Source organism: Protopterus annectens, chromosome 10.part0, assembly GCF_019279795.1.
Source record: "Protopterus annectens isolate FY-2018-M chromosome 10.part0, PAN1.0, whole genome shotgun sequence".
Classification (NCBI taxonomy): Eukaryota; Metazoa; Chordata; order Ceratodontiformes; family Protopteridae; genus Protopterus; species Protopterus annectens.
In genome coordinates this window covers 1,837,235,964-1,837,247,197 of record NC_056744.1, presented here as the reverse complement: position 1 = coordinate 1,837,247,197, position 11,234 = coordinate 1,837,235,964, and the positions used below count along the sequence as shown (strand labels likewise).

Below are 11,234 nucleotides of genomic sequence, written 5' to 3'. Positions count from 1 at the left end.
AAACATCCAGCATTCCAGAATATAACATTCAGGTCAAACATCCAGCATTCCAGAATATAACATTCAGATCAAATATCCAGCATTCCAGAATACTGCATTCAGGTCAAATATCCAGCATTCCAGAATATAACATTCAGGTCAAATATCCAGCATTTCAGAATATAACATTAAGGTCAAATATCCAGCATTCCAGAATATAACATTCAGGTCAAACATCCGACATTCCAGAATATAACATTAAGGTCAAATATACAACATTCCAGAATATAACATTCAGGTCAAATATCCAACATTCCAGAATATAACATTCAGGTCAAATATCCAACATACCAGAATATAACATTCAGGTCAAATATCCAGCATTCCAGAATATAACATTCAGGTCAAATACCCAGCATTCCAGAATATAACATTCAGGTCAAATATCCAACATTCCAGAATATAACATTCAGGTCAAATATCCAGCATTCCAGAATATAACATTCAGGTGAAATATCCAGCATTCCAGAATATAACATTCAGGTGAAATATCCAGCATTCCAGAATATAACATTCAGGTCAAATATCCAGCATTCCAGAATATAACATTCAGGTCAAATATCTAGCATTCCAAAATATAACATTCAGGTCAAATATCCAACATTTCAGAATATAACATTCATTTCAAATATCCAGCATTCCAGAATATTGCATTCAGGTCAAATATCCAGCATTCCAGAATATAACATTCAGGTCAAATATCCAGTATTTCAGAATATAACATTCAGGTCAAATAGCCAGCATTCCAGAATATAACATTCAGGTCAAATATCCAACATTCCAGAATATAACATTCAGGTCAAATATCCAGCATTCCGGAATATAACATTCAGGTCACATATACAGCATTCCGGAATATAACATTCAGGTCAAATATCAAGCATTCCAGAATATAACATTCAGGTGAAATATCCAGCATTCCAGAATATAACATTCAGGTCAAATATCCAGAATTCCAGAATATAACATTCGGGTCAAATATCCAGCATTCTAGAATATAACATTCAGGTCAAATATCCAGCATTCCAGAATATTACATTCAAGTCAAATATCCAGCATTCCAGAATATTAATGATGTCATTCAGGAAGAGAATGCTGAAGCTAGAGACATAACTATCAGAATATGAATAGAGAAACTACAGACATAACTATCAGAATATGAGTTCAGAAACTACAGATATAACTATCCGAATATGAGTACACAAACTACAGACATAACTAAACTATCAAAATATGAGTGCAGAAACTACAGACATAACTATCAGAATATAAGTGCAGAAACTACAGACATAACTATCAGAATATGAGTACACAAACTACAGACATAACTATCAGAATATGAGTACACAAACTACAGACATAACTATCAGAATATGAGTACACAAACTACAGACATAACTATCCGAATATGAGTGCAGAAACTACAGACATAACTAAACTATCAGAATATGAGTGCAGAAACTACAGACATAACTATCAGAATATGAGTACACAAACTACAGACATAACTATCAGAATATGAGTACACAAACTACAGACATAACTATCAGAATATGAGTGCCAAAACTACAGACATATCTATCAGAATATGAGTGCAGAAACAACAGACATAACTATCAGAATATACGTGCAGAAACTACAGACATAACTATCAGAATATGAGTGCAGAAACTACAGACATAATTATCAGAATATGAGTACAGAAACTACAGACATAACTATCAGAATATGAGTGCCAAAACTACAGACATATCTATCAGAATATGAGTACACAAACTACAGACATAACTATCAGAATATGAGTGCAGAAATTACAGACATAACTATCAGAATATGAGTGCAGAAACTACAGACATAACTATCAGAATATGAGTGCAGAAACTCCAGACATAACTATCAGAATATAAGTACAGAAACTACAGACATAACTATCAGAATATGAGTGCAGAAACTACAGACATAACTATCAGAATATGAGTGCAGAAACTACAGACATAACTATCAGAATGTGAGTGTAGAAACTACAGACATAACTATCACAATATGAGTGCAGAAACTACGGACATAACTATCAGAATATGAGTGCAGAAACTACAGACATAACTATCAGAATATTTGTGCAGAAACTACAGACATAACTATCAGAATATGAGTGCTGAAACTACAGACATAACTATCAGAATGTGAGTGTAGAAACTACAGACATTATCAGAATATAAGTGCAGAAACTACAGACGTAACTATCAGAATATGAGTGCAGAAACTACAGAGATAACTATCAGAATATGAGTGCAGAAACTACAGACATAACTATCAGAATATGAGTACACAAACTACAGACATAACTATCAGAATATGAGTGCAGAAATTACAGACATAACTATCAGAATATGAGTGCAGAAACTACAGACATAACTATCAGAATATGAGTGCAGAAACTCCAGACATAACTATCAGAATATGAGTGCAGAAACTACAGACATAACTATCCGAATATGAGTGCAGAAACTACAGACATAACTATCAGAATATGAGTGCAGAAACTACAGACATAACTATCAGAATGTGAGTGTAGAAACTACAGACATTATCAGAATATAAGTGCAGAAACTACAGACGTAACTATCAGAATATGAGTGCAGAAACTACAGAGATAACTATCAGAATATGAGTGCAGAAACTACAGACATAACTATCAGAATATGAGTACACAAACTACAGACATAACTATCAGAATATGAGTGCAGAAATTATAGACATAACTATCAGAATATGAGTGCAGAAACTACAGACATAACTATCAGAATATGAGTGCAGAAACTCCAGACATAACTATCAGAATATGAGTGCAGAAACTACAGACATAACTATCCGAATATGAGTGCAGAAACTACAGACATAACTATCAGAATATGAGTGCAGAAACTTCAAACATAACTCTCAGAATATGAGTACACAAACTACAGACATAACTATCAGAATATAAGTACAGAAACTACAGACATAACTATCAGAATATGAGTGCAGAAACTACAGACATAACTATCAGAATATGAGTGCAGAAACTACAGACATAACTATCAGAATGTGAGTGTAGAAACTACAGACATAACTATCACAATATGAGTGCAGAAACTACGGACATAACTATCAGAATATGAGTACACAAACTACAGACATAACTATCAGAATATGAGCTCAGAAACTACAGATATAACTTTCAGAATATTAGTGCAGAAACTACAGACATAACTATCAGAATATGGGTACACAAACTACAGACATAACTATCAGAATATGAGTGCAGGAACTACAGACATAACTATCAGAATATGAGTGCAGAAACTACAGACATGACTATCAGAATATGAGTGCAGAAACTACAGACATAACTATTCGAATATGAGTCCAGAAACTACAGACATAACTATCAGAATGAGTGCAGAAACTTCAAACATAACTATCAGAATATGAGTACACAAACTACAGACAGAACTATCAGAATATGAGTGCAGAAACTACAGACATAACTATCAGCACTGTTACACTGTGAGTAAAGAATTTACGGACAGTATAGTGAGTTTAGAAAGTATAGACATAATTATTGGCACTGTTACATTTACATTGTGAGTACAGAATTTATGGACAGTACGACTGCAGAAGATCTGGACATTAAGATTTGATTCAGATATTGTTGTTTACCTCTACTGTACATACTAAACCATTCTTAACCGAACTACAGCGTGAGCAGACTTTATTCTAAAAGGTACCAAAAGATATGGCCCATAAAGGAGAGACTGGGACCTCCAGTCTCTTTCCAGTTTCTTCCAGCTCATTTCAGTATTCTACAGGCATGTCAATTCGTACAAATATATAACATGTAGATTTCCTCTAGATAATACTTGAGTTGCTGCATATAATATCAGTTACCTCAATGCTTTTATATGAAACATTTTAATATTTACTGATCACATCAATGGGGATCTTGAGACTGGTACTGCAGGCAGCTAGTTTATTTAATATTTTTTTCATAGACAGTTAAACTCTTAATTCCCTTTTCAGTTCACAGCTGAAGTGACATCTCTGCAGAGTCTGCATGTCAAAGCTGTATCCTTGTGGTATTGTTCAGATGTCCCAGTTTCCTCCAACATCCTAGACACAGAGACATACCGTAGGAAAACTTGTGATACTCTAAACTAACCATGGTGTTTGTGTGTGTGTGTGTGTGTGTGTGTGTGTGTGTATGTGTGTGTGTGTGCATGTGCATGTGTGTGTTTCCTGTGCTGGACCAGCATTCCATCCACAATTAGCTCTGTCCTCATACCCATAAGTGCAGAGAACGGCTCCTGATACCCAGCGATAACAAATATATCAGAAAATTAATTAATGAGTTCTAGATTATAATGTTAATTGTTTTTAATTAGTTAATTAATGACTTTATTTATTTGACATTTGTTTAACAGGAATGTCTAAGTGGGTCAGAAGGAACCTATTTTCAGCTGAGGCCCAGGGAGAAAAGCTCCACTTACATATAGATATGTATAATCTTTTTATAGATAATATAAAAATTGCATGATCATAGGATCGTAGATGATTACTAGGCTATTGACCTCAAGGTCATTTTAAGTCTAGCCATTTCATCCCAATGTAATACCGTGAAAATACTAGTCAGTACCCAAGATTGTATTTAGTGATGACTGCCCATATCCAGAAGGGTTGTGGGTGCTATCCCCGGTAAGGATTTATGGTGCCCTATCCACTCGTCCAGGTTCCTCTTGAACAGTGTCATAGAGGTGCTCTGTTTCACAATAATTGGTAGCCTGTTCCAAAGATGTGGCAGTCACTGAGAGATAAATCTGTCCCTCCAGCATGTCCCCATATTTAAGTCACAGGCTGTATTTAGGACCATGATATGGGTAGCCCTAGTCCCATTTGATTTACAGATATGCAGCAGGTTAATTAGGTTTGGGTCTTAGACTGCTCTGTAAGCCAGGCACAAGTCTGCTTTAAGAAGTCTACACAACACGGAGTACAGTGACAGGGACTTTAGTCAGTCTGTGTAACTCACATGCTGGAGCCCCTTGATCTTCTTTGTTAGAAACCTCTGAGGTCTCGCCAGTTGCTGCAGGTGCTTTGTACGGTACATGCTGAATGGGGCACTATACTCAATTATGGGCCGGATTAGTGCCGAGTATAGAGGGGTTATAACTACTTTTGCTCTCGAGGCGATGCCTTTACTAATCAAGTGTGCTATATAGAAAGCCTTCCTTACTACAGTAGACACATGGTGGTTGAAGTTAAGGTTTCAATCAACTTATGATCCCAGGTCCCTTACCACTTTGTGAGTATTTAGGGTATTGTTGTTGATTTGATACTTTGAAGGGAGATTATTTGTGCCAAAGGGAATAATGATGCATTTCTTTGCATTCAATTTGAGACTGTGACTAATACAGCAGTCACTGGTCTGTGTGAGACCCTCCTGTAATACACCAGTCACTGGTCTGTGTGAGACCCTCCTGTAATACACCAGTCACTGGTCTGTGTGAAACCCTCCTGAGGTATATTGGCATCATTTGGGGATTTAGTAATTGCACCTAGTTTGCAGTCGTCTGCAAACTTGGTCAGCCACGATCCCTTAGTTTTGACCTGAACTTCTGAGAAGTATATAGCAAACAGTAGGGAGTCCAGCACTGACCCATGTAGCACCCCACTGGTACCAGGTCTGCTGGTTGATGTGGAGTCACCCAATTTGATAGTGTGTGTCTGGTTTGTGAGCCAGCAACCCATCTTAAAATGAAAGAGTTTACATTCGGTTTGCTAAGTTTATCAGTAATGCCTGAATGTGGGATTATTTGAAAACCTTTGCCAAGTCAAGGTATGCTGTGTGCACAGATTTGCCCTCGTCAGTGGTCCTGGTCACATTTAAAAGAAGTCTACCAGATTTAGCAGGCAGGATCTACCTTTGACAAAGCCGAATGTGGTAGGACCCAGGGTTTGGAGGTCCCCTATGTCATTTATGAGGTCCATAATGATATGTTCCATGGCCTTACAGATGAGGCTGGCCAGCTTTATGGGTCTGTAATTCCCTGGTCTGTTGCTAGGCCACCTTTGGGGGGGGGGGGGTAACTGTTGCTGTTCTCCAATCCACAGGACAAAGCCTGTGGTTAGGCTATGATTGAAAAAGGTACTTAATGGTGATGCTAGTTCATGTTTTAGGCTGTTTAGAAAACAGCCTATGGTGTCGTTTGGTCCCATAGAGGCTGTGTTTTTTGCCTTGGACAGGGCTTTGAGGACCTGCTCTTCAGATATGTAGGGTGGGGGGGGGGAGTTTGAGGGGAAGGTTTTGATAAGTTAGGAGGGGATAAGGGAGTAAAATTTTCATCAAACCTATCCATTGGCAGGTTTGCTATCTCCGTGGGGTCAGTGTGTGTGTGATAATGTTGGCCACTAGTTCTGCACATGTTTGGGTCCTACCCTTTAGGTTACATATGTAGCTGTAAAAGGCCTTATGGTTATCCCTGGCTGTACTTGCTAAGTTTCTCTCAAAGGAGCCTTTAGAGGATTTGACAAGTAGACTTATTTGCCTGCTGAGTCTGAGGAGGGTGCTTTTCTGTTGTTTGAGGGCTTGACTTTGTTTTCTTGGACAAATTTTTGCATTTATTGAACAGTTTGTTGATGCGGGAAGTTCACCATGCCAGCTTGATTTTACTTGGGGCTCTGGCTTTGATTCTATCTGGTACAGCCGAGTTTATACACCCATGCAAGTGATTGTACAGGGCTTTTGTGTAAGATTCTGCATAGTTAGCACTTCCAGCTTGGGGTGGGGTTTAGAATGCATTTATACATTCACCTAGGAGGGTATAGCTTGCCTTGGTGAAGTTGTTTAGTCTGATTGCACCCTTTGTTAGTTCTGGTGTTAGTGATGTGCTCGAAGTTGACTGTTTTGTGGTCAGGGTTAACTAATGAGGGTCTGACAGTTGCGGCAATGCACCTGTTTAGCATGTTAGTGAGGGCATTTGAGTTAACAAAGTCAAGGAACTTTTGTGCTAGCAAGCTGGGGTTAGTGTAGGTTTCCCAGTTAACAGTGGGCTAACTGAAATCCCCCATAACCAGCATGTTCAGTAAAATTTGGATTGTCTCCAGTTTGGTCAAGTAGGCTTCACGTGTTTCATGACCCATGGAGGAGGATCTATAACTGGCTATGACTTGAATGGGGGGTTTACTGATCTGTAATCTGAGCTTGGAGTAACTCCTTGGAGTTGTCTATTCTAACTAGATGGGAGGTGAATTTATCTCTAATATAGATAGAAACACTGCCTCGTTTGGTTTTCATACATTCATTTTGCGGTCTAAAGGTGTGGAAGGCATTCTAGCCTTGCAAGGCTGAGGTACTGTCTGAGGTCTTGAATCAGGTTTCTGTGACTGCACAGACAGCTACATCTTCTAGTGCTAGAAGTGCTTCCAGGGAGTGCAGAATTTGGTTTAAGCTCCTAGCATTTAGCAGCAAGATCCTTATTTTGTTCTGGTTGGCTAATTTCACATTAGTAATGTTTTTTGAGATCTTGCCTAAAAAAAGGCACTATGGGGGAGGCAAGAGCCTTTGCCAGCAGCTGAAAGCCTAGAGGTGCCAGGTGCAAACCATCTCTGGCAAAGCAGCGAGGTTTGTTGACCATGGGAGGTGCCAGGTGCAAACCGTCTCTGGCAAAGCAGCGAGGTTTGTTGACCATGGCTTCCCAGGTTGACAGGAACTGGATCGCCTTTGAATGACACTAAAAGCTAAGACAATTATTGAAGTCAATCATTTTTTGTTTATACTGTGGCATCATTCTAGATGAGGGTAGTATGCTGCTCAAGGGTAGGGACATACATGTCTGGGGCATGTACTCAAAGAGCTCAACCATGTCTCTCTTTATATAGCCTAGTGAGGTATGTCTCAGGTCGTTCACACCAACATGAACTATGACAGAGTCATAATTGTTGGACGGCACAGTGGTGCAGTGGTTTGCATTGTCACCTTACATCAAGAAGTCCTCCAATTCAATTTTCAGCTGGGGTGCCTTCTGTGTGGAGTCTGCATGTCCTCCCAGCATTTGTATTAGTTTCCTCTGGGTGCTCCAGTTTCCTCCTATGTTACAAAGACATGTGTCTGGAGCGTTTCTCCCCATGCCTTTGCTGAAAATTGTCTCATTCCAAGTCAGAATTTCCTTGTAAAAAAATGTTAAGTAAATAAAAAATAAATAATGGGACTTGTTGCTAAGAGACGTGAGTGCATGTTTGATCTGATTAATCCTGGCACAGGAGAGGCAGCTAACCGTGACTTTCTTCTTGTCCAACTTGGTAAGTGGAACATCCATGTGTCTTACTACTGAGTTTCCAATGACAAGAAAATTTATTTTTTGAGTGTTTCTCCTTATGGGCTTGGTGGGTGAGACTCTGGTGTTGCTATGTGTCGTGTGTGCTGTGGGGACTGTGTTAGTGTAGCAATCTTGTGTTTTGGAGGTTTCTGGTGTTTAGGTTAAATTTTTTGAGAGAACCTCTGCATATGTAGATTTTTGTGTTTGATGCATACTATGTGTATGAGTGGTGGTACTATGTGCATATGTAGGGATGGGGGAGTTGACAACCTTATCCGTGTTACTGCTTTGAGTTCTAGAGAGCATGGATTCTACGTTTTTGGTGTAGATACATCCCTCGCACTTTGTACTAGAGTCAGTTATTAGTAGAAGGCTGTCGGTGTACATGAGGCAATTGCTTCATTGTCTCAAGAGACCCAAGTCAACAAGGTTGGCAGGAGAAACAAGGGTAGTCCAAATGTCCATAATGCTAGGTTGAAGACTGTTGTCAGAGAAGTGGCTTTTCAGAATCATTCAAGGAGGATTTGTGAGGTTGGATATTTCTGCCTGGGGTTGTATTTTTTTGCTGGTGGTTAAAAGGTTACGTCTCACTAGCAGTATCATTCACGGAGGATTTGTGAGGTTGGATATTTCTGCCTGGGGTTGTATTTTTTTGCTGGTGGTTAAAAGGTTACGTCTCACTAGCAGTATTTCTTTGACTGAGAAAGTGGTAAGGATGAGAGCTACACTAATTTGCTACAGTAGCATCCAAGGGACAATGTGTTGAATTTACCTGCCCTGCTTCGGCACACGTACATACAGAGATGTGAAAAATAAAGTTTTATACCGATAGCAACAAATTACCTGAGTTACAGGTAAGCAGCTATATTGTCATGAGGCAGATGGTAACTATTCCAGTAATTTATATAGATATGCACGTAAATGATACAGAGTGAATGGAGTACAGATGGAGAGAGAGTGAATGAGAGTTGAGATTTAATCTAGTATTAGTCAGCTTTTTTCAGTTTTTCTAGTTACATTCCTTTTAATATTATATTACTTACCTGGCTACCCAGTGCCCCACATCTACAACAGGCCTACCAGCTAACTGCTAGTCCCCCCCCAGGACTTACTCAGGCATTGCTGAGGCCAGTTGCGGATCCTAGATACATCTTACTGGCTTGGCCATCTTTGCATCCATCTATTTCTTTTATATGCGACACCCAGTCCCTTCCCCACCTTCCACAGTCATCAACTACATCTGAGGGTGACTCACCTCTTTGGGCCCGCCTCCACTTAGGGAGTGTCATCAACGAATGCCCTCCCAGCAAGGATGGGCACACCCACCCCTCCCTGCCGCTTGTCAGTTGCCAGAGCCACTAACTAAACGTGGGTTGCCTCAGATGTAATCAGGGCTTCATCCCTATACACCACTGCAGTGGCATCTAGTTACTTGTGTCTAAGTATTTATTTGATGAGATTGTAATTTTTCATTATTACTAATGAAGTATAACTTGTTTACTGATGCTTTTTGCATATGTACTTCCTTTTCTGTTACTACATTCATTTAGATTCTTGTTTATCTTTATTTTTGTAATTTCTATGCTTACAAGTGCTCAGTGGTGGGACTTAAACCTTTAAATGAATATTGAATGAATGCTAACAATGTTTTGCTGTATATAACACTGATCTGCTGTATGGGACAGGCTGAGTAACATATGCACCAGCTGGAATTTACTCTGTATTTCATGCTGTTTTCCAACCTCTGCCTCTACTTCTGTCATACCTACATTACCTTGTTTCCCCTTAAAAACTAACACCTTTGATAAAGACAATGAAAATATGGAATAAACAGATAAATAAAAAATCAGTAATTTTATAGCTAAGCATTGTAATCTTGTTTACATTAAGGTCTTCAAGCGTTTCTGAAATCTGTTGGGCTCACGTTATTTCTTTATTTCTTCCAGGAATTGTTGGAGACTGGAAGAATCACCTCACCGTGGCTCAGAATGAAGTCTGTGACAAACAGTACAGCAGCAAAATGGCTGACAGCACACTTCAGTTTCGCTTCATACTCTGAAGGCGCTTCTGTCACATCCCAGTGTTTACTTCCTCTCCTATCATTGTCTAGAGAAGTATGAAGAGAGGCCCATAACAACACGTTGCAATATATATATGTATATATATATATATATATATATATATATATATATATATATATATATATATATATATATATTCTTAACCAATTCTTAATAAAATGCATTTAAATTAACTAAAATGTTTCATGCAAATTTCAGTTTATAACAGCTTTTGATGTATAGCCTAGCAGTTAAAACAGCAAGTTATAAATTGAATGTGTCTGGAGAATTCTATAAACTTCCCATACATACTGTGAGACCATGTGACCATGGACATATCATTCCACTGCCTGCTTCTGTGTATTATGTGGTCATGAGCATATCATCCCCGTAACCTGCCTGCCTGTGTGTACTATTTGTTTCTGAGCAGCATATAATCCTGTAATCTGCTTGAGTGTAGTATGTGACCCATAATGGCACAGACTGTGTGTGTGTGTGTGTGTGTGTGTGTGTGTGTGTGTGTGTGTGTGTGTGTGTGTGTGTGTGTGAGTGTGTGTGTGTGTGTGTGTGTGTGTGTGTGTGTGTGTGTGTGTGTGTGTGCGTGTGTGTCTGTGTGCGTGTGTGCGTGTGTGCGTGTGTGTGTGTGTGTGTGTGTGTGTGTGTGTGTGAGTGTGAGTGTGTGTGTGTGTGTGTGCGTGTGTGTGTGTGTGCGTGTGTGCGTGTGTGTCTGTGTGCGAGTGTGTCTGTGTGTGTGCATCTGTGTGTGTGTGTGTGTTTGTGT

General features: G+C 39.2%; 1 protein-coding gene across 1 annotated transcript in view; it reads left to right on the top strand.

Moving 5' to 3' along the window:
- LOC122814089 (sulfotransferase 1C2-like) overlaps positions 1 to 10,563 on the top strand; it is a 185,406-nt gene extending 174,843 nt beyond the window's left edge. The window contains exon 7 of the mRNA XM_044086699.1: positions 10,340 to 10,563. Coding sequence (XP_043942634.1) covers positions 10,340 to 10,452 — 113 coding nt within the window. The 3' untranslated portion in view covers positions 10,453 to 10,563. The remainder of the gene's footprint in view (positions 1 to 10,339) is intronic.
- Positions 10,564 to 11,234: the final 671 nt, after the last annotated feature.